Genomic DNA, 22,777 nt, shown 5'->3' with positions numbered 1-22,777 from the left:
TGACTCCAACATTTATAGTTTTCCAAAAGTGACAGTGGATTGGAGGGTGACAGTGCCACCTCTCCAATGACACTTGTCAAACCAACAGTCCATCAGCTCTCTCCTCCTCCATAAAGGAATGCAAAAGAATGAGTTATTTACAGAGAGTGTGTAAGAAAGTTCACTACAAGAATGCCAACATCAGAAGGCTTAGAAAATCTTAAAAATCCAGGGTGACAGTGAGATGTGATTCTTGAGGCATGAATTTATTCTGCTTTCTGTTTTCTTTAATACTGGCAGGATGCAGCATGAGCTGGTGGCTGCCTGGGAAATGGGGCAGACACAGAAACAGAGGTCAGACAGCTCCAGGATGAGGCCTGGGGGGCCAGGGATGGGCCAAGGATGGGATGGGATGTCAGTCTGCAAGTTGGGTCACATGGCTGGGCAGGGCTGTGGCAAAGAACAGCCCTGCCACAGCATCGTGGGGCTGGGATGGACAGCTCTGGGTTGGGCTAAAATGGAGTTCCACAAAGTCTTGGAAATTTATATATTTATATAATTTCACACTGTTAAGTAAATACAATGTTATTTGGACTTAGATCTAGGCTGCAAATGTGGTGTTGCCCGCACCCATTAAGATGTAGTTAGCAAAGTGCAAGGGACAGGTCCAAGAGAGGACAAGTTTGGAGTGGAAAAGTTGGTTTCGCACAGACAGGCTCACCCTTGGCCTGAGGTGAGCAAGTTGTCTCTTGGCTTTCTGTAGAAGTGGTAGACAGGAAGGCAATTCACATTTGTACAGGTTGTATATGATGGTATTAATAAGCAAGTGTTACAAATATACAAAAAAATACCCTATTCTGTGGCTTTACCAAACTCCAGATTTATCCACTGAACTCTGCTTTCTTTGGGAATGAATGTGGCTATCCTGGTGGTACCTGAGGTTTCAGCCCGTAAACCACATTCCTGCTCTCATTAATAGATGATGCCATCAATAGGACTGCCCCAGTCCCATCTCCATGCAATATACCACTCTGTTCAAGTCATCATCATCATCAAGGCTTTTCTTCTCATATTGCCAGGTACATAACACCAAACCCAGTCTGCACCACCTATCTCTTCTGCCCTTGCAGTGTAGGAGCTCCTAATTGTCTGCTGTGGTACCCCAGAGATCACCATGCTTAGCTGCTGCTCTTGCCATCAGATTGCTGATGGGTTTGTAGGTAGCCTGTGGCAATCACTACTAAAACCTGGCTGACTGATGCTGTCTGTGTGTCCTTACTATCCCCCAGTATGTGTCTTAGTAAAAAACATTCCACTCAGATTGAGCATTCTAGCTGCCTAATGTATTTTAAAGTTATCACCACATAGCTCAAGATGACTAACACAGAGCACACTTCATCACTGGTAGGGAAAACGAGCCCTCACTTTGCTGACAAAAATTTGAAGTCGGATTAAAAGCTGACACATCCTCTATTTTAGTGGTATGTATGAAACACTAAATATAGCAGTGTGCTCATGTATTTGCTGATGCATGGTAATGTAGTCTGTAGCAGAACAGCAATGGGCTGGCAAGGAAGATGGTGCACTGCAGTAATACGATAAAATCCTCATGTGACCTTGGCCGTTTCAGAAGTACTCCACGGATAATTGTGTATCCTTGACTGATATAATGCAAAATTCAAACAGGGGCAGCAGTGGTCCCGGGGCTTTAATGAGCAGCCTGATACTGCAATATTTGCCCAGGCATAATGCAAATTGACTTCAAGGAGAGGTCTCCATAGTGTAAGAAACAGAACTGTGCTATATAGCAGCTGTATATGATCAACTGCCAACAACGGGCCTGATTCTGGGAAATGGGAGGGAGCTGTGACTCCATCTGGCCCTTGTTAGAAACTGAAGGTGCTTGATTCATCGCAAAATCAAACCTGAGTACAGTACTTTCAACTGATTACATATTTTTTATGTTTCCTTAGTAATAAAAGGTTTTATGCTCATGGTTTTATTTTACCTTTGCTGCAGTCCCTGGGCAGGAATTATGGGCTAATCACACTCCGAACAGGGAAATGGATGTGGCTCATAGAACCGTATCCTATTCTGGGATTTTCCTCTTGCTTGGGGGGGATGGAGGTGATCTCTTTAAGCTTTTCACTTGCCATGGATGCCTGGCAAGTGTGCTGGTGGTGGAGCTGAGGCTGTGATTGTGAAACCCCTCTTCTCATCCTCTTCAGGGGGGAGCAGCAGCTGGATTAGACATTCAGCAGTGCCTTGCAAGACCTAGGCAGTACTTGTGTCTCATTCTGTCATTACTCCAGCTATAAAAGTTTATCCAAGATGAAAACCTGACCTTAAATAACTGGAGAAAATAAAACATCCTTATCCAATGATCCCGTGCACTTACTAGAAAGCAGAGCAGGGTCACTTTGACATGTTTCCAGCACAAAGTGGAGGCGCTGGCTTTGGACTGAGAAATGAACAGGCTGTTTTCCTAAAGAGTGAAAGTAAACTACTGAATAAACCCAGCTGTTTGGTGACCTTGGCCTCTTAACTAGTTATGCTCTGTGTTGCTCAAATTAGAAGCAGGTAGAGTTGGTGCTTGTCCTGCAGACAGTGCATCAGAGGGTCATTTCATTTGGCTCCAGTTCTAACTTTTCTGCAGTGCCAGTTTGGCTTCCAAAATTAGGCAGTGAGATTGCCTCTTCCATTTCATAATCAGAAATTATAGAACAAAGCCCTTCTTTGTTCTTCTAAAAAGGCAAATCTTTGTTAGTCAGCTCTTACTGATGTATTGGGGTAGTTGAGGGCACTGGGATCTTCTGCTCTCAAAAGCAAGAGGAAAATGAGATATTGCTGTTTCTCAAAAAGAACTGCACAAAACAGCCAGGTATAGATTAGAAATTTATATGTTTACTTTTCTAGTATGTGAATTATACACAAAAGCTTGATTCATTAAGAAGTACTCTGAATTTTATATAAGACATTTCTAAAGCAATAAAGCAGCAATGCATAAAAACAATTTATACCCATGCAACTACTCAATGTCATTCTGAATATCTTTTCCTTTTTCTCTGCTCCATGGTTCTTCCTGTGACTTTGATTTTTAGTCAACATTTTAAATAAGATAGAAAAATACTGAAAATAGAGATGATAAATATTAAAAATAATATCTAGTTTATAATTGTACAAAATATAGGTCGTTTCAGAATGAGTATATTATAAATACTTTTCCTAAGTCAGTTTGGTTACAGCTTGGACTCCTGAGGAGAGCTGAACACTAAGCAGCTGGTAGAGGAGCTTGGGTTTGTAACAACTCGAGATGTGACAGGAACCTTGCTGTAAAAGGTGATCTAACTCAGATTGATAAATTGCTCTAAAGTTTTGCCTCTGTTGGAATTAGGTGGTGTTGATTTCCAGCAACTAAGTTCATGGAGACACAGGATTCTTGAGTCATATTTTTCTTTGGCTGAACAATTGCCTGACAAAGGTTGCGGACAGACAACCATATTCAGCTCCTTTGCTCCTGAGCAGCCAACTTATTTTAAACTGGGGGCTTCCAAGAGTCGTGGCAGAAACCACATTTTGCCATTTAACATTTATTCCAAAATCAAGAAATGCCTGGAAAATTTTCACTGAATAATAATAATTTAAAAGTATATTTGTTTTCTGTTTCAATTAGACCTTTCCCTCAGACCTCTCTGCTAGCCACAATGCAAGCTATGTCCTTGTGTTTTATTTCCTGTGCAAGACATAACTGCAAAAGTTTGAAGGTTAGACAATTTTTAACCAATGTTAAAGTATACAAGCAGCAAAATAAACATTTAGCTTTTTATTGTGCTAACTAAGCATTAAAGCTCTGAGACACACACAAACAAAGAATAATCTATATGGTGGGAACCTTTTGTCTTCACAGAAAGCATTTCTAATGGGTAGCAGTTCCAACAGTTTTAGTGTTTCCCATTAGAAAACATCTCCATTGCAATAATTCTTTAGGTTCAGTTTTTGTTATTTAACTCTTTAGTATCAGTTCCTAAGGATTAATGTTTAAGGTTTTGTGCTGCATCAGAGTGACATGCATCATCTCTCTGAATAGCTCAGCACAGAAGGATTTAGCACTGATTCTTTGTTTGCAAGTCAGGCAGGAAAACACAGAGAAAAGCTTCTGGCTAGAACATACTGCAGAGTATTTGGGACAATAAAGAAATCAAACAAAGCAGTTAGCTTCTGGACTTTTGCAACATATGACCTTTTGTGGGGTTGCAGTCAGACCATGCCACTGTTCCCTGCTATTGAACAACGTGCCGTGGTGCAGGCTGTGCTCAGAGGTGGTGGCCATGGCTCAAGGACACACGGACACAAGGACACCTCCTCTCCTGTGAGCTACAGTGTCTGCGCAGCTGTCACTGGCTGTGAGCAGAGGCACCTCCTTCACTTCCATGAGCACCATGGAACTGTGGCTTATGCCAGAACCGAGCACAGGACCTCCAGGCATGAGCCTCAGCAGCTTGTAACGGGGTAATGACTGCATTAATTAGAAGGAAGTAATCACTGCATAAGCCTCTCCCTAAATGTAATGGGACCACTAGAGGAGGACAAAGAGCTATGTAGTGATGGTGTCAACTACTCAGAAACAGGAGCCTTTTTAGAAGGCTTCTCAGCTGAAAACCATCCAGTCTCTGCCCTTCCTGTTCTCTGTATTAGATTCCACCCAGGCCAGCAAGTTGCTATGACAGAAATGCACATATAGATGCTGGTATTTATTGAGTGCTCAGCACAAGGCATAAACAAATTAGTAAATTCCACCATGCTGTCAAGGCACCACTGAAATGCAGCCAGAGGAGGAGACTGGGGCTGCATATGAATACAAAAGACATACCAAAGCCATCCTATATATCATTCCATTGCATACAATGGCATCTGTCAGTTGTGATCTTGGCTCTGTGTCTTTATGAAGGCAGAGCAATTGGAAAGGCAATTTCAAGAAAACAGATGGCTAAAAGGTTGCTTTTCAAGTGGGCATTATTAAGTGGATCTCAATCTGCTATTCCAGCCTTCATAAAGTGTAGGCTTTTGACATAGAGTTTGGGAAGGTAATGGCTGTAGGTTTTTATTTTATATTTATTTATCTTGGATATATACCTACCCTGGAATATTTCTTGGTTTCCAAAGACACTGTTATATAAGGTTTCTATGATTTAACTCTGAGAAGTAAACTGATTCTAGCACAGAATCTTGCAGGTATATCCTATAGAAAATTAGGGATTTTTCTTTGTAGAGTGAAACTCTCTGCCAGTTGCAGTCACCAGTAACTTTTTGGTATTATACTTAGTCTCTTAATGATGCTTTTTTAGCTGTAGAGAAAATTATTTGTATCTGTAAAGAAAAATAATAGCCTCTACTTTTCACAGATTTCAGAATCAAGTAGCTGAGGAAATGGGAGACTCATATATATATATATAATGGGAAATATTATATTTCATAAAATGTATCTAGTTCTTTCAGGAAACTCTTAAAAATGCTGCTTACTTGGATTACTAATAAGGTAATTTTAAAAATTTTTTAACTGAGGTAGTGACAATTGGCCTCAGGCCCAGAGTAGTGTCCTTGTGAGCACTGTACAGGCAGAACAAAATTCTTCCCTCACAAACCTTATAGCCTTACATTATCATGGATAGTTTTCATGCAAAAAGGTGACTGAAAACATTTATATTTGTTTCTAATTAAGCATTCAAATAATTTCTCAGGGGCTTATTTTCATGCATGTTGGTCCATGCTGGTTGGTGTCCAGGTTACAGTCCCCATCCTGCCAGGTGCTCTTTGCTGTGCCATTGATTCATGCTAAGCTTGGCTCCAGGAAGGGCTTGCAGTAGCACTGTGGCTGTATGGAGAGTTTCCATACCTGCTCATGCATGCCCAAAAATACCTGAGGGGTCAGCATTGGCTCAGCCAGCTACAGCTCAAGGCTTCTTAGTGCAGAAAAATCAGAGAATTAGTGTCTATGGGAAGTTGGTAATTCACTTCTGTCAAAGAAAAATAGAAGAGTCTGGGGTACAAAATAGGAGGGAGAGATTCAGAGAATCATTTGTTCTGTGCTTGCTTCCCAAAGCAGTAAAGAAGGAATATGGAGAGAAGTAATTATAACCGAAAGGTTGTGGTGGTCAGAGCTCACCCAGTGGAAGCCAAATGTCCGGTTTATCTCCCCGAAAGGTTTTGTGGTGGTCAGTGCCCACCCAGGGACGCCAAGTGTCCGGTTTATCTCGGCTGTTTGAGGGGCCTGGAAGGCCCGGGGGTGGCCTTGGAGCAGCCCGCGTGTCGAAGGACGAGAAGAGGCTTCAGTTCTTCTTTCTGGTTTTATGTTTATTAATTGTTTATCTAAAAGATGTTCTTTCAGCCTAACAAAGATCTGCTCAGCAGTCAGCCATGGGCACACTGTCTCTGCCCTCCCGGGCAGCACCTATCTTTATACCCTTTGTGACGTATACAATATTTATCATTTTTCCCCAATACCATCTATTCTCATAACTCGGTGTACTCTTAGTAATAACCAATAGAAAGGTGCCACCGTGGCCAAAGAAGATGGAGGAGAGGAGGAAGAAGGAGGAGGACAGGACACACCCCAATTCCTCCATCTTACTCCTCTAAACCCCCCTGTACATAAATCCTAAACCTTGTGTCTCACCCTCTAATTAACTAATCCCTTCACCACTCACCCGGTGAAGCCCTCATCCTTGTCGTCTCCTGTGTAGGGTTAAAGTCCAGCTACCAGACACTTCTGGCAACATTCCAGGAGTCCCGAGCCCCCCCAGGGTCTCGGAGGCTCAGCATCTCAGGACTGAGATCTTGAGATCCGACATCTCCCCCTTCTGTTTGCCCCAAGAAAACCTCTTTTACAATCCGATTCATGGCATCTGGGACGACATGGATGAGGACTAGGAGAACTATTACAATATAAAACCTTAAACTATTAAAACATAAAATCCTACCCTTAAAATTCTTCTCCAAATGGGAGAAATGTCAAAGAAATCTACCCTTAAAATTCCTCTCCTGGTCTTTTTCCAGCCTTCCCCAGAATTAAGCATTTACTTTCCCAGAAGTAAATGCTTTACTGTCCCTGCCAGGACTCCATCAAGAAAAGCCACAAGTCTTGATTTCCAGGCTTTTTGAGTTGGCAAAGCAGGTATAAGGCCACAGGTACTTTGTCATCACTCTTTGTCATCACTAGCAGAGTACTGATATTGAGATCTGTTTATTTGATAAATATATAGCACATAAAGTTAACCATTACTTTCACACACTTTTCTTGTCTGCTGACCAACACACAGTCAAAATCTTTAATTTACAGCTCTCTGGACTCTCATGTGGTAAGAAAAAAGTAAGATGAGTTTTCAAAGTTAAAATAAACTTCTGGTTTATATTTCTACCTATTTATAAGGCAGACAGAAAGGATGCATTACACTCCATGGCTGGATGATGTATTGGAGAACACAATATATTCAGTAGCATAGTTTAAAGTGCACCTTTTCATTTGTTGTTCTTGTTGCCATGATCCTCTTCTATGACCCCATATTTCTTATTTTTTATAACAACAACCTTATAGGGATGACATCCAGAGTATTAAGCTACACCTAGGTGAGTGTACACAGAAATATGTGAGAGTGTCTCTAATTTGCTCTGATGTATATATGATACATATATGTATATGTATACTATGTATACTATATGTATATGTATATATGTATACTATACAGTGCTTCCTTGAGTATTGATAAACCTTGTGTCTTGTGAGGGCTCAAAAGGAAATAAATTTACTCTGCAAGTGTTCATTTGAAACAGCTACACTTTATTCTTAAACAACAAAATTTGGATGAGAAGAGAGGAGTTCTTTCCAGTGGTTTTGTTCCCTTGGGTTTGATCCTTCTTGTAGCAGAGCCTGGCACAGTGTCCTTGGCAAAGTCAATGGAAGCCAAGTGAGCGATGGAGTACAGGAGTTCTGGGCTGCAGGGCTGTCAGGCTGAATTGCTGTCCTTTGGAAATGGCAGAGCCACCTCTGTTTACAGCACTAGGTTTATGTCATCAGTATTCTTTTGGATGTTACAGAGAAGCTGCTCCTGGGTTCTGGCAGGAAGCACTCCCCCACACCCACTTCAGACTTCTTCTCTTTGCCTGCTCTCCTGTGAGCAAAAGCTCTGTCAAGAAAGCACCTTTATTTGGGGCAGGAACAGAGGCAGCTGATACTCAGCTAGTTATTTTGATTGCCTGGCTGGTAGGGGTTGGGGGAACAGATAATGTCAAGATTTCCTCTGCATTCCAGATCTGTTTTCCTCCTACAGTTAGCAGGCGGCGAGTGTGACTTTTCCCACTCAGCTTTTCCCACAGTCAGTAAGACTTATCTGACAACGGAGTTAGTGTCAACTGTCCAAAACTAACTAGGAGATATCTTCCTTTCACCACTTCTCTGCTGTTATTGCTTATCAATGTCACTCTCCAGCTTAAATGACTGGTTAATTTACAGACATACTGAGACAAATTCACGTCTGTTGCAGCTTCAGTGGGCTCAGTGGAGTTACGCTGAGTTTGGCTGTAGGTGTCTGAAAAGCACAAGTGGTAGGAACGTGATACTAACAGAAACAAGAACATTGCAACAGTCAAAACAAAAAGGAAGCCCTGAGCCTTGGCAGGATGCCCATTTCAGATTTCAGAGTGTGATCCAACAAGGTGTTCATGTTTTACAGCTCGTGCTGCAAGAGAAAAGTTGTTATTCAACAGCAAAACAATTCCTACATCTTCACATCAAAACACAGCCCATGTTAAAAAGCAACAAAAGACGAAACAAGTTACAGGCTTTCAGAACACAAATTCTATTGAGAATCATGACGAATTTGCTTTTAGATCTATTAGAGACTTTGAAAAGACTAGAGTGAAACTGAAGCACACTCAACCTGAGATTTTCAAATGAGTCTAAAAGGGTTGAATACTGAAATACTACTAGGATTCCACAGAAACAGGAAATGTGAGATGGAATAGATACCTCCAGCTTTACCTCCAGTCCAAGATGGCTTTCTAAGAACCTCTTCTGTAACTGGGGTAGAGATGCTTTTTTAAATTGTAACATCTTTTTCAGCTAGATCAAGTCTTGCTCCATAGACCTACTGTAGCACCTTTTCTAGACAGCTGGTTTGGGATGGAATGAGATATCCTCTCAAGGACATGTGTTTCCAACCCCCCTTCCAATCTCCCTCAATTCTGTTTTAACAGTGGGTGTCCAAAATTCAAGGAAGGGAAATCTGTTGCTTTTGAAATTTTATTGACATTTCTCTTTCACAGATGAAGTTAAAATGAATGAAGTGCAAACCCAAGCATTCTAAATTTAACTCGGTTAATTCTGTTAACCTGGACTAGCAGTGCAAACAGAGATCATTCCATGGACAACACTTTGTTCATTGCTCTGCTCACTCCTCTACACCATGCACAAATCCCTCATACTGTTTTTTTCTGTGATAGACTTCTGGACTCCCCTGTATTTATTCCCTTTCTCTACATTTTCTTCTTTGCAAAATCCAGTTTTAGTTTTTCTCCTTACCACTATTTAGTTTCTTCTTATAGTCCCAGCCATTTTAGAGTCTGATTACTGTCCTGCTTATGATGCCCTAAAGTGGCTTCCCTTCCCTTCCCTTCCCTTCCCTTCCCTTCCCTTCCCTTCCCTTCCCTTCCCTTCCCTTCCCTTCCCTTCCCTTCCCTTCCCTTCCCTTCCCTTCCCTTCCCTTCCCTTCCCTTCCCTTCCCTTCCCTTCCCTTCCCTTCCCTTCCCTTCCCTTCCCTTCCCTTCCCTTCCCTTCCCTTCCCTTCCCTTCCCTTCCCTTCCCTTCCCTTCCCTTCCCTTCCCTTCCCTTCTTCTGCCTTTCCTGTTGGCTCTATTCCATACCTCTGTGTTGTCCAGAGCATCTTGCTCCTCGCTGGCTCTCAGTGAAATGGACAAATGGTTCTGCAAGGTCTCTAAACCCATGCATAATACGTCTTCTCCATCCTTGCAATCAAAACAAGTCCTTGCTTTTCTTTCTGCTGGTTATTGGCCACACCGTGGTCTATCATTGCATCACTCATGGACTATGTCTACTTGGCTGGCTGGGGATTGGCCACCTTTCTGGGTAATAACAAGCAAGGTTTAAAAACTGAGGACCAAAAGCTGAAATTCCAGATTCCTGTTTATATTCCCAGATGATGACTTGTACCACATCTAAAAATTGGAAAGGAACTTACACTCTAAGACTTAGGGGCACCGTTTATAAAACCATGAAATTTTTGTGCCTGGACAGAGTATTTCCTTAATGCCTTTTCCTTAACAGACTTAATGCTTGGATGTGAGTCCATTCTGGAATCTTTTTTGCAAATAAGAGACAAAGAAATTTCCACTGTGAGAAATGGAGCTAAACATGGAAGTGCTGGAACACATTCATCAGGTTCAGCTGTCCAAGGCTGATAAAATGATACCCATTTTTAAAGGTGAATAAAAGTCATTGTGGGCAACAAAAATAATTACTGCTTCCCACATTAATTATCATATGTTTCTGAAAATAACAAAGCAATCTATAACATTCCCAAATGAGAATACAAATGTAGGATCCAGTATGGGTTTGTAAAAAGAAAAAAGAAGCTGGTTTTGCACAGAAAAACAGGAAGAGATTAAACTTATCTTGGCTTTCAAAATTAATATTGCAGAGATATTCAAAACAGAGATGAAAAAATGTGAGAAATCAGTGTGGGAAGCAAATTTTGGTCATAGAACATAAACTTCATAAAAGATCCAAAGACACATAAATTGAACTTGTCAGTTTTCAGAATAAAGAGAGGCTAATAATAGGTTGCCCAAAGGATTTTACTAGGGCAAGTATCATTTAAAGCTTCATTATCTTGACAAGTGAGTGAACAGATGGCAAAATCTGTAGCAAATTCAAGATTTCCTAGGGTCCTGAGGATTAGAAAGATTTCTGAATACCAAATTCAAATCACCAAAACAAGGTGATTTGACAACCTCAGTGAAGATGGGATTTCAATTTACCGAAGTGTGAGGTAATGTTCAGGAATGATTTGAAGTGTTCACTGGTACTGCATACTTAATGAAGTGTTACCAGCTCAGAAAAATATCTAGGCAGCATTATGGACAGCTTAATTAAAACTGCTCTGTGAAAACAGCTGTTCAATTTGCAGCACTAGTTGTGAGAGCAAATAAAACACTGATTTATATGAAGTATAAAAACCAGCATTGATATTATTATAATGTAATCATGTAAATTCAGGGAACTATATTACAGTGATGCCCACCATCATCAACATTACAAAAATGTCTACAAAAATAAACATTCAGAGATGTCAGTGAAGGATGGTAAGCAGGGGAGATAGAATCATTTTACTTGCCTCATGAAAAAATGTGGCACTAAATTCCTATTCACCTTCATAACGATATCCAATATATGCAATATTCAGAAGCAGCAGCACACTCTCTGTGCTGGAATCTTTTCCCCTATTAATGAGGATCATCAAATCAGCAAGAAGTGGAGAGTTTTATGTTCATGTATGCTTAATAAACATGGTGAGAGTACCCATACTAGATGAAAATTTCCAGTGAAGGATATGGCAATTTTTGCAGTTACTTCATCAAATGAATAACTTCATTATTAATGTGAGACTGTCACTGGTGTTTGGTTTAAATTGTGGTGTTGATTTGTTGGTTTTTTTTTTTTAAGAATGATTAGAGTACTTCTTTTGGGAATGGAGGCTGTCCCTGGTGATTATTGAAAAGACCCTAAGTTTCAGCAATTCTGCATTAAAAGGGTAATTTATACTTGTGCAAAGCAAAGTAAGAGCCTATCACTACTTTCTAGTAGCACATACAACCTATTTTGCATTTATCTTGCCCAGCTATAAAAGATAAGCTATAGGACAGGAAAGAGGTGGATAACCCCAAATCTACTCAAGTCCTAAACAAGGATAATGTTTCCCAGTTGAAACAGTTTTCTTTACAACTTGACTGGCAGCAGTGAAGTACTTTAAATAATTTTAAAACTATTTAGCAACATTTCAGAATAGAAATAGGGAATAACCTCCAGCATGAGTCAGAAATAGAGTGGTTTTTGGTTTCCATATTTACTTCTGACACTTTTTTTTGCCTTTGGCATTGACAGTCACATATTTTTAAGGCCTGAACTCTGAAAGCATGTATCTGATAAATTTGATCAAGCCAAGGATTACTTAATATAAATGTTCTCTGTCAGGTAAATTAACTGATCTTCTGTCTCAAAAGCTATCACTGTGGTAAGATCCCCTTGAGTTATAATCCCTTTAGCACCTATTCTCCTAGCAATTTTCATGGGGTTTTGTAATGTAAATGAGTAAAAATATGCCCTGAAATGTAGAACAATCTCAAGTAATTACTGCTGAACAGATTTGTGTCAACCCAAAATGACAAAAAGGTGTTGGAATGAATCTGCATGACAGTAGCATAAGTAAACAAGATGAGCAACAGCTGTACCTGCAGCACTGTAAAGGTGTTCCGACATCATCTCTAGGAACTGATTTCACTAGAAGTCATTGCAATACTGAAAAAATGAACTCTGGAACCAGCAACACATACAAGCGAAGTAACAACCTTTTCTTGCCTCCTGAAATAGTCCTGAATGCATATCTCCTTCATTTGCATGGCATTTAAATAAAGTCAAGGAGAACTATCTTGGTGGAGTCTCAAAAAAGTGCCTACTAATAAGAGGGGGAGCAGGCCAGCTGAACACAGTGTTTCAGGGGGAACTCAAGCCTGCTCTGTTCTTTCTGGAATCACCTTTTCATGTAATTATAAATAAAAAAGATGGTGCTTTCTGGCAGGCAAGGGGTGGCACACTCAGTAGAGAGCTGTGGCTGTGATCTCTGTCATCATTCTGGTCACATCAGTGTACACAGCAGCAGGTGATGGGGAAACACCTCCTCAAGCTCTCTCTGCCTTTGGTACGCTTGGCCAAGTACAGAGCAGTCCCTGCTACTGCCTTTCTTGGGAATTAAGTTGCTTTACAATATACCATTTTCAATCCAAAAGAGAAAAGAAAAATATATTTTCTAGCTGTCTCCCATGATCTTTGATGTTACTTTTTATAAAATAGTAATTTAATGTCACTATTAAAATTCAGTTATGTGAAAAGTACATGAGTGCATAGCTAAGATTTTTTGCCTCTGGCATGCAGAAATTGGAGCCTATTTGGAAGACTACAAAACGTTGTGCATTAATATCTCACAGGTGAGTTCTTTTACATAGACTGTAATTCTCTAGCACCACATCACTGCTCCTATTAAGTCTGCTGCCTACTATGCAGTGGCACCTTATGGCTTACCTCTTTGAGCATATGTAGTATAGTCCACATAAAAATATGACACAGTTTTGTTTCCAACATAATGAATCTTGAATGAAACAATGCCATTATGCAAACCCCCTTACATGCAGTAGGCAGGAAGAGTACAAGCAAAAAATACTAAGGTGAAGGATCTACAAATTTGTTGTCACAAATGCTTTTTAGGCTTGCAATTCATAGCTGTGCTTTTGCCTACCTGATTATAGGAAGTGCTATTGGACATCATTTGGTAACTTTTTTTCCCCGAAGCTTTCTGTAATGCTTTCAAAGGCAGTGCTACAGTGCTCTGTTTTTCAAGCAAAAAAAGTAAAACCCTCAGCAACTCAAAGTAAACCTTTCCCTGCATAGCTCTAAAAACTGAAACTGCAGTTGTTACTGCTGACTTGTTAATATAACACAGACATGGACATTTCCTGGTTACTGTAAACACTGAAATGCTTTTGGAGTTAATGGAATACAGGTGCTGCCTGACACTACCAAAATGTTCTCACAGAAACAGGGATATTTTTGAACAGAAAGAGCTGCAGATCCACCTAGTCCAGCCCCTTCTTCACAGCATGAATATCCTGCTTCTCAGTGGGAATACCCAGATATGTTAAATGTCATGAAACAGGCATTCTTCCTAAGCTTAAGCTCCTTTATACTCCCAGGAATGGCTGTACCACTCAGCCTGCTGGAACAGAGAGTTCTGTAATGCCAGAGCTGGGTGATGGAGTGGGCTTAGGCAGGCTCTGAGGCGGCTGGGAAACCTTCCCAATGGAGCTGTGGGAAATGATGCTTACAATCAAATCGTCACCAGCCTTCACTTCAAATGAGATTCAGACAATACTGTGGACAGACAATTAGCCCTTCTTTATTGTGGAATCAAGAAGAAATTTAAAATCAGCTTTAGTGATTCAAGATCCTGTACAACAGTTGAGGTTAATAGGGATTGGCTTGGGCCCCAGCCAAATTTTGATTCTGGCCATTCTGATCTTCCTACCTTAAAGTCTATCCCCTACTGCAACTGGCCATAGCACTCTTTATTCACTAGCCAAAAACATGAGTGCCATTGCTTTTTAATTCTACCAAATGTATACATTTAAAATCTGTTAAACAAGTTTAAATAGTAGTTGTGTGGCCAGTGATGAAGGTTGCAATATACTGATGCTTGGCAATATGCTGCCATCAGTCAGTAGCCTGATTACTCAAAAGGCGTGTGTGCAGAGAAGTATTTGCATATCTGAAAAAAAGTTCTTACTCTCACAAGTAAATTAGTTTGGGGAACAATTTGCTTGCATTGTTGTTAGAACCTGCTGTCAACACTGATCATGTTTTCCTGTGTAATCCAGGAGAGTTATAAAAAAAAGAAAGAGCAAAATCTCCCAGGTCTCTGAACCAATATCCTGCTATGGTGTGTGCTAAATTGCCATTGCCATTGACTGCTGCAAGGCAAGGCTTTTTTACACAAATGTTCCAATTATTTCTACTGTGATGGTAATAACAGTTGGAAGTTTAGAAAAGAAAAATTAAAAATTGTTGCTTACACAAGGTCCCAATACAATATTAAGGAAATGAGCACTTTGAGAGCAAAGAAAGATGTAGTTTAAAACAATATATTTTTGTCAAGTGACTGAAGAGGAGGGGGAAAATCAGACACCAGAAGCTGAAATGAGAAGAACAGGGGCAATATTCTGTGCTGAGACATTTTGTGTTTCAACATAGCTGCTCCCTTATTCAAGGGCATTAATCACTTCAAAATTTCAAGCTCAGCTCCAGTAAAAAACCAATACATCTACACATACAAAATGTAGTTCACTTTCCCAGTTGCTTAATCACTGAAGCATTGGCTATTTCTACAGAGACTGGCTTTGCTCAGCACAAGACTTCATATCTTCAATGTAATATATTTTAAAGATGTCCACAGAGCATCTTACGAAAGGAAGTGAAAGTTTATTGGCACTTGGTTTGTTTTGTCCGTTCCTCTCGTCTGTTATCTGAGAAATGTGCAAGGGCTCTTGTGGCTGCAATTCTTCAGGATTTCAGCTGAAGCATCAGCTTAGTTGTCTACTGTTCCATGGAAGTGCCCTGTTTACTCAGGGGGCAATCCATCCAATCATCATTTGAACCACAGCTGCCTCCCTCTTCCCTTCTTCACCATTCTCATATAACAGGAGGTATGTTATATATCTGTTATATATGTTATATATCTGTTATATATGTTATACATGTAATATATAAAAGATATATAACATATCTCCCGTCACACAGGACCTTCTCCTGGAGTTTATAATGTCCTGTGACAATTTAGACTGTGTTAGTACAAGAGACTGGAGAGGTAGAGGGGTTATTAAAAATAACCTGCAAGAGCTAGATATAAGCACAATGCAAGATGGAGAGAAATGTGCACATTAAAGCTGGCCAGAATGTGAAAACCCTGCTGAGTTAAACCCAAAAAACCACATTTATTTTCCAGAAACATATATGATTTCTCTTAATTTTTATTCTTTAAGAAACAATGGGTTTTGTCAGAAGGAGGTTTCTGGGTGAAAATTTTTGATTGCTGTAGAAAAAAAATTTTCATCCCACATTTACTATTTCACTTTTGTTCCCATTAACTCTGCCTTGATAGACACAATCTGGTCTATTGCATTGCATCCCAAATGCAAACACCTTGGCAGTTCTCTCTATCACTGCTCTTTGCAGCTCATCCTGCCTTTATGGTGCATCAAGTAGAGGCTGCTTGACTGAAGTCTGAAGGCCCTTCCCTTGCCTCACCTATCTGTTCAATATTAAAAGCTTTCTCTCCACAGCCTGTTTGTGTACAGGATCCCAGCTTTTGCTGTCTACTCATTATGTTTTCAAATACACATTTGCATGCCTTTGCTAAAAATGCCCCTCGTTCTTGAAAGCTGATCCTCTGAATATATAAAGAAACCACATTAACCTCCTTGGAGACCCTCTTGCTAACTCACTTTGCACCAGTGCTTCCAGACACGATTCTGGTGTGCCAGAAGTACCAGCAGTTACTACTCTGGCCAGTACTGTTCTATTTCTCTCTCATACTCCACCCTTCCTACCCCAATCAGGTCTTCTCTCCATCGGTGTCCTGTTTTATATTTAGTTTGCATTCTCCTGAAGGCAAATATTGAACTTTAGCTCCATCCAGTTTTTGCTTCCAAGCACTTTGAAAAAACAATTTGTTATTAATAATAACAACAATAAAGTATCATCCTTTGTATGAACAGAATTAAAGCTTAATTTCTCCCCATGCCCTCCATGCCTGTTCTAGCAGGGGAGAGGGAGCACAGTCAAACAGCCGACACTTTGTTACTGTAGTCTGTATCTGAGCATACTTAGAGTCTGTTCACAGTGAATACTGCAAGAAGTTCCATTTATTTCAGCATTAATCATTGTGAACAAAAGTGAAAGAATTTGGCCCCCACTAATGAAAGCCAGCAGTGCTCTGCTGTTGGCAAAGTGCAGAGCAACCCTTTCCCAGAGATTCAGAAAGCTGAAATGAAGTAGGATGAACTTATAGGTGCCAATCTCTTGATAAATCAGAAAAGAGTGAAACTAATATATAACTTGTTCTCATTAAAGCTACCTCAAAATTATGATAATTTGTATATGTAAATTTAAAAAAAAAAGGAGAGAGTGCCAGGGCACAGGCTAGAACATTTTGTCCTCATTCACAGCGATTCTTATTTTTCTCTATTCAAAATTCAAAATATTTGTTTGTTTACTTAGATGTCAAAGAGGACACCTACTCATATGCCCTTGGTGTTTTTCACATAACTTCAACCACAGAATTAGTATGAAATTCACCAGAGTCTGCTGTTAGGAAAACAAGCAATGGAAAACCTCAAATCTTTTCTTTCCTTCCAGTGGTAACCCAGACTTACAACATCCCACTCAGACCATTTAAGCTGTGATAGAAAACAAATTCCAGAGCTCTAGGACCCCCAAAGAGATAAAGACCACTGCTAAAGTTATAAATATTACTTGATGTGTTTATATCTAGGCTGTCTGAGCTACTATTTGAAGCTACAAAAGCACAGCAACACCATTTTGGGTATCGTAAATTTCAAGAATCTTCATTACAGTCAGTTCTTGAAGAATGAAATTAACTATAAAATTTGGCATTGCACTTATTAGCATCAGACCACATAATTGATCTTGTAGATCCTGTAATTTCCTCTTTTGGTTTAGTATTACTTTTTAAGAGATACCAGAGTAAGGAGCCTGTGTCCTCTAAACAGCACATAGTAACCAAGGATGCACTCTTCCCACATTTTCCTCCGCATGACATATCTTGTTTTGCTCTTCTGCATGTAGGCAAATGTTGTGAGGTGATAAAGCTAACAAAAAATCCTGACTCATGATAATTAAAGACAAGAGGATGGAAAGGAAAGAAGTTGCACTTTTATCATAGTCATTCAGTAGTTTACAAATGGCAAACCAATATGTAGTCCTGTTTCTCTTTCCTTATGTCTGATTCTCTTACCAGGTGCATTGGAGTTAGTGTACAGTTACTTTACTAGGACTACATCAGGCTGCATAATGGAATCTGTAACAAATTAAAAACACCCCGCTAATTAGGGGCCAGAATACTACGCTGTGTCAATTAACTTGGTATTTAATTACCATGGTGATTGGAAGGAGCTATAAATTGCTAAATATAAAATAAGTACATCAGACTTCTGTGCCACAATGGCATCAGAGCATGGGTACAACTAGTTTAGACTTTTCCCCAATATTTTATATGCCTTCAAGATTTAGACAGTACTTTTATTCCTGCCAATATTCTGTTATCAATGAGCAAAGACAAATATAATATTTCAGCTTCTTTTAAGGCAGCTGGGAACTTTCTCCTTTCTCTTCATCATATACAGCGGTTTCATTGCAATTACTCTGAAAAGAACCATTTTGGCAAGACTAGTATCAAGCAGGAAAACTGTATATTCTGTGGAAAATGTGCTTTCCTTTTCTTTCCCCCAGAAATGATAGCCATCTTGTGCTGGATATCAGAATGTTTCAAGCAGGAAACACAAGTACTGATCAGCTGGCTACTTATACACTTAACCAACCTATGCAAAATGTGTGAGAGACCAGAATTTTACCATCTTGTCAGGTTTTCTAAAATTCTAAAAGGAAATTAGGCATGTTTAACCTATGAATAATTCCTAACATGTACCCTCCTTCAAGCAAAATAGCTCTTATTGTAACTTCTTCTGCAGAATAGCTCTTAGTGTAACTGCTGCTATGAGGTGTAATACATCAAAAATACTCGTGATGGTAATTAGACTTCTGAACAGCTGACTATGATTAAAAGCATAAAATAGGAATAGGCCAGTTGCTGCATGAGATGTGTTCTCATTACTCAATAGCACTGTTTTCTTTGGGGAGAAAACTACAATATCTGATCTTGCCTCTGGATTCAGTTTTCCACAATAAAGTACCTGAAATTAGTAAGATTTTTGTCAGTGCCTGCCACAGAGTTTGGTCTAGGCTTGCCAGTTCATTTCTGTTTCTTATTATGAAATACCGCCATATCACTGCAGTTAATCTTAGTAACTCGTGGTGAGATAACATGGGATTAGCAATTGCCACTATCTAGTCACTAATTAGCTGCTTTCAGTAAACCTGGAAGTCTAGGGATATTTTTGATAAAGCAAGATCTTCAAAAATGCTGCAGTAGGGAAGACAATATCTTTTGTTCTATTGCTACATTCTGGCCATCACAGACAGCCGCTGAAGAAAGGGATATCTATCTTCCAGACAGGCAGGGCACTCTAAGTTGGTGCATCCAAGTGTGGCTGCCAGAAGAGCACTGCTGAAGGTTGCAGTACTGGCTGACGTTTGTGGGTGGTGACACAGCAGTATGATACAAAACCTTCAAAACGGAGTTTATTATTTCACTTTTAGATTGTCTGTCACGGCTCATCTTTATAGGGCAGCTGAGTACAATATCAGGAATTAATTTCTTATCTCTGCCTGGTTCCTAACTGATAAAAGCCTGTGGTAGTAAACAGGCATAGTAGGTCTTATGTACTGGTAATAGCTGTGTTGGTGAGAGATTAAATAAAGAGAGGCAGAGGTCAGAGGCAGATTTACTGGGCAGAGGAGCTGATTGTAGGAACCATAATCCTCTCTTCTCCCATTAACATCAGCAGGTGTTTGCTCTGGGTCATGGGATGTGGGAGTATTTACATAATTATGCTGTCTCCCTTCCAGATCTTGGATGCATCCATCCCTGGAAGGCATCCCTTTTCTCAGAAGTGTTTGTCCAGTCATTTGGAGGACACTGGAACTGCAGGCAGAGGAGTGACATACAACATCTGTACAAGCTCTGGGCAAGCACATAGTCTCCACTATATCAGCTAAAGTAGAGTAGCTTAAGATGAACCTTTTTAGATGAACCTCTTAAAAACAGGGACAAAGGAAAACAAATTCACACCACAAAGTAAGCAGAAGACATTATTAACAGTGGTAACATGGAATACATCTGTCTGCTTGCTTTTAGCTTCTGACATTGCAGTAACAGTTTAAATCTAAACAAGAGGGGGATATCGATAATATTTGACATGACTGCTTTACCTGGGCCTGCAGCTCTTTCAGAGTAGGGCACTCACTTGCAGGAACATCAGCCTCTGCTTTGCACATCACAAATACTCTGCCAAAAGAGCAAGCAGTAAGTAATTGATTGTGACTAAATGGAATGAAGCGGCCATTGTCCTTCTCTGCTATCAGACTCTCTGCTGGAGGAACAGGATAGGGAAGGGGACACTGTTAAAACAGTATTTCCCGGAGCACAGAAGAAGCAGAGACACAAAATGGTTTTCCTAAATGGGATAAGGGCCCTGATATTACTTTCTGGCTAGCCTACGGATGAAGAAATCGGGATTCATTTTAGTCTGTAAAGTGTGCAAAAAGTGTCTGCCGGGGTTTAATTTTGAAATCTTTTCAAAAGCGCAAGAGCTTGAAAGAAAAGTCATGCAGGGGGAAGGAGGTGGAGAGTAAGTGGGTGGCATGCAGAGAAAGTGGGAAAGAAACAGGAGAGGCTGTGTTGCAAGGACTATGGCTTGATCTTGGGTGGAGAGTTGATGAACCTAGGCCTCTGAGAAAAAAAACTCATTTTCTTTCCGCAAAAGTTGAAGCATGGGCAAAGCACCTATTACAGCCTCCCGTGAAAAAGGCATCCCGTTGCCAGGCAGGTTTTCTGTCACCTCGTGGCGGGTGACCTGTCTCCGGAGCGGCATTCGCAGCGCTGGGGCGGCACGGCCGGGGTGGCGGCGGGCAGCTCCCGGTCGCTGTCCAGGGAGCGCAGCGGCGGCAGCGGGAGCTGACAGCAGGGCAGCTCCCAAATGAGGCCCACGGGCACAAGCGGGGTCACGGAATCTAGGCGCGGGACGCGCGGGGTGCCGGTCCGTCGGTGGTGCCCGAGGGCGCGGGGTCCCGGTCAGGGCAGGAGCGGGGCCGGAGCCCGGGGCACCTTCCCCGCCCCGCGGGGGCCGCAGCGCGGGGGAGGACAGGAGGGCGGAGAGCGGCGGGCGCGGGACGGGGCGCTGAGGGAGAGAGGGAGGGAGCGAGGCTGGCGGCGGGAGCGCTGCCCCGGGGGCCGGGGCGGGCGGCGCTCAGGTGAAGGAAGGGCCGCCCGCCCGGGGCGGCGGTGACGCGGCTGCGGCGCGGCGGGGCTGCCCCGCGGCCCCGTGTGGGCGCCGCCGCCCGTCCCCGGCGAGGAGAGCGGGCGCGGAGCGGGGCTGCCCGGGGAGGCATGCGGAGCCACCGAGGATGAGCAGCCAGCGCCGCTCGGCCAAGGCGCAGCTCCGGAGGTCGCTGAGCGAGCAGCTGCGGGACTCCACCGCCAAAGCCTGGGACTTGCTGTGGAGGAATGTCCGGGAGCGGCGGCTCGCAGGTCAGTCCCCGCTGCGCCGCGGCCGCCGCTACCTGCCCGGGAACGCCCGGGGGACGCCCCGGCCCCAGCATGAGGAGGGGTCCCGCTCCAGGGGCACGGCCGGGGGCACCACCTCCGCTGCCGGAGCGGGGAGAGCCCGCGGCTTGGCCGGGCGGGACGGGCACCGAGCGGGCCAGGCTGCGGGCAGGAGTGGGGCAGGCGGGTCGCAGCCCCCGGCCCCTGCAGGCAGCACCTGCCCGGAGCCGGCGGGCAGCGCGGCTGCTCACACACGCACTTGGGCTCGGGGCTAAGCCGCCCCCTCGCTCCGTGTCGGAGGCACCTTCTGAGCGCCTCCGAAACGAAGAGGGTTGGCTTTGCCTCCGGGAAGCAAGCTCACCTGCTCCTCCGATCAGTGTTGTAAGTCTAACCAACCAGGTTGGTTCCTCACAGGGTTTGCAGGTGAGAAGTACCTCAACTCCCAAAGAAAAATGGTCTGTTTCATTTCAGATGCTTCTATAGCTTCAGGTCACCTACCTGCTCTGGCAAACCGGCCTCCTGCAGCTTTTCTATCCCCAGGTGGGGACCAGAAGGGCACAGAGCAGGGCAGGTGCTCCGAGAGGTCGGGTCTCATTTAGGGCGCTGCTATTGCAGCAGCACAGTGGCTTTATGCACGCAAGCATACACCCAGTGTGTATTTGTAAAGTACTCTGTGAATTAGAAGTTCTAGATTAGAATATCTACCATGTGTACATGCAAGTGCAAAGTAGAGTTATAATACTAGAAAACGATGCATCAAGATTTATGAGCAGATCATGTATAATGAAGTCTAATTTATAAAGATGGATTCCTCTGGCACATCCTACAGCATTGTTAGGAGTTTGGTGACCTTGCCTAGGGCACTGTGACATGCTGTGTTGTATAATACAGAGGTAAATGATGCAGGCTTTCTGATTATGTCTGCAGCACATTAGTTCTTATGTACATACAATTAAAGTAATAGATAAAAATTGCATCGTAGCTTTTTTGAAAAAATAATCTAAACTGGGTAGCTTCAATAACGAATTACTAAAACAACCTATTTTGTAATATTATGGCTAACCAAAATACTAAACTTTTAAGTTTTTAATTTTCTTTTAAGTCCATTTTTCCTATTTTGATAGCAGATGCCAGCAGACATTCAGCAAGGATACTGTTGGCTATTTTTTTCTTTTTTGGTCAAAGACAACTATTGCTTGATTGAGCAAAGAACCTGGGCAGGCTGCCATCATACTGTAGCCAACTTCTTAAAGCAACTGGGTATTAAAATTGATGGAGTCAAAACTTTTTATTTAAGATGGATAGAATACTAATGTCCTGGGTTTATGCACTGCCATAATTTAAGTGCTATTCATAATACTCTGGTAAGACACTGATACATTTGCTGTTTAATTAAATTACTTATCTGATGATGTAATGAAATGTGTACAAATGTCTATTGGTGCCAGATATGTCCTCTTATTCTGTTGCTTTTCTGTCTGGCATTTTTGTCCTTGTTTTTA

General features: G+C 41.8%; 1 protein-coding gene and 1 long non-coding RNA gene across 4 annotated transcripts in view; one reads left to right on the top strand and one right to left on the bottom strand.

Moving 5' to 3' along the window:
* Nucleotides 1-22,777, top strand: part of STARD13 (StAR related lipid transfer domain containing 13) — a 295,636-nt gene that overhangs the window by 131,561 nt on the left and 141,298 nt on the right. Inside the window, exon 1 of one of the 2 annotated variants that reach the window (XM_026790616.2) lies at nt 20,934-21,260. The exons of the other annotated variant lie outside the window; for it this stretch is intronic. Coding sequence (XP_026646417.2) covers nt 21,137-21,260 — 124 coding nt within the window. The 5' untranslated portion in view covers nt 20,934-21,136. Of the gene's footprint in view, nt 1-20,933; nt 21,261-22,777 lie in introns of those variants that run through there. 2 annotated transcript variants of the gene reach the window in all.
* LOC102065516 (uncharacterized) lies at nt 7,702-22,031 on the bottom strand. 2 transcript variants are annotated; one of them, XR_270667.4, is made up of 4 exons: nt 21,774-22,031; nt 19,943-20,018; nt 9,895-10,113; nt 7,702-8,711 (listed from the first exon to the last, which is right to left on the bottom strand). It is a non-coding gene; the product is annotated as an uncharacterized LOC102065516 (long non-coding RNA). The 2 variants fall into 2 exon arrangements; XR_003379120.2 differs by lacking the exon at nt 21,774-22,031 and adding an exon at nt 21,637-21,750.

This window comes from Zonotrichia albicollis, chromosome 2 (genome assembly GCF_047830755.1).
Source record: "Zonotrichia albicollis isolate bZonAlb1 chromosome 2, bZonAlb1.hap1, whole genome shotgun sequence".
Classification (NCBI taxonomy): Eukaryota; Metazoa; Chordata; class Aves; order Passeriformes; family Passerellidae; genus Zonotrichia; species Zonotrichia albicollis.
Note: the sequence above shows the minus strand (reverse complement) of the source record. Positions and strands in the feature narration are given on the sequence as shown.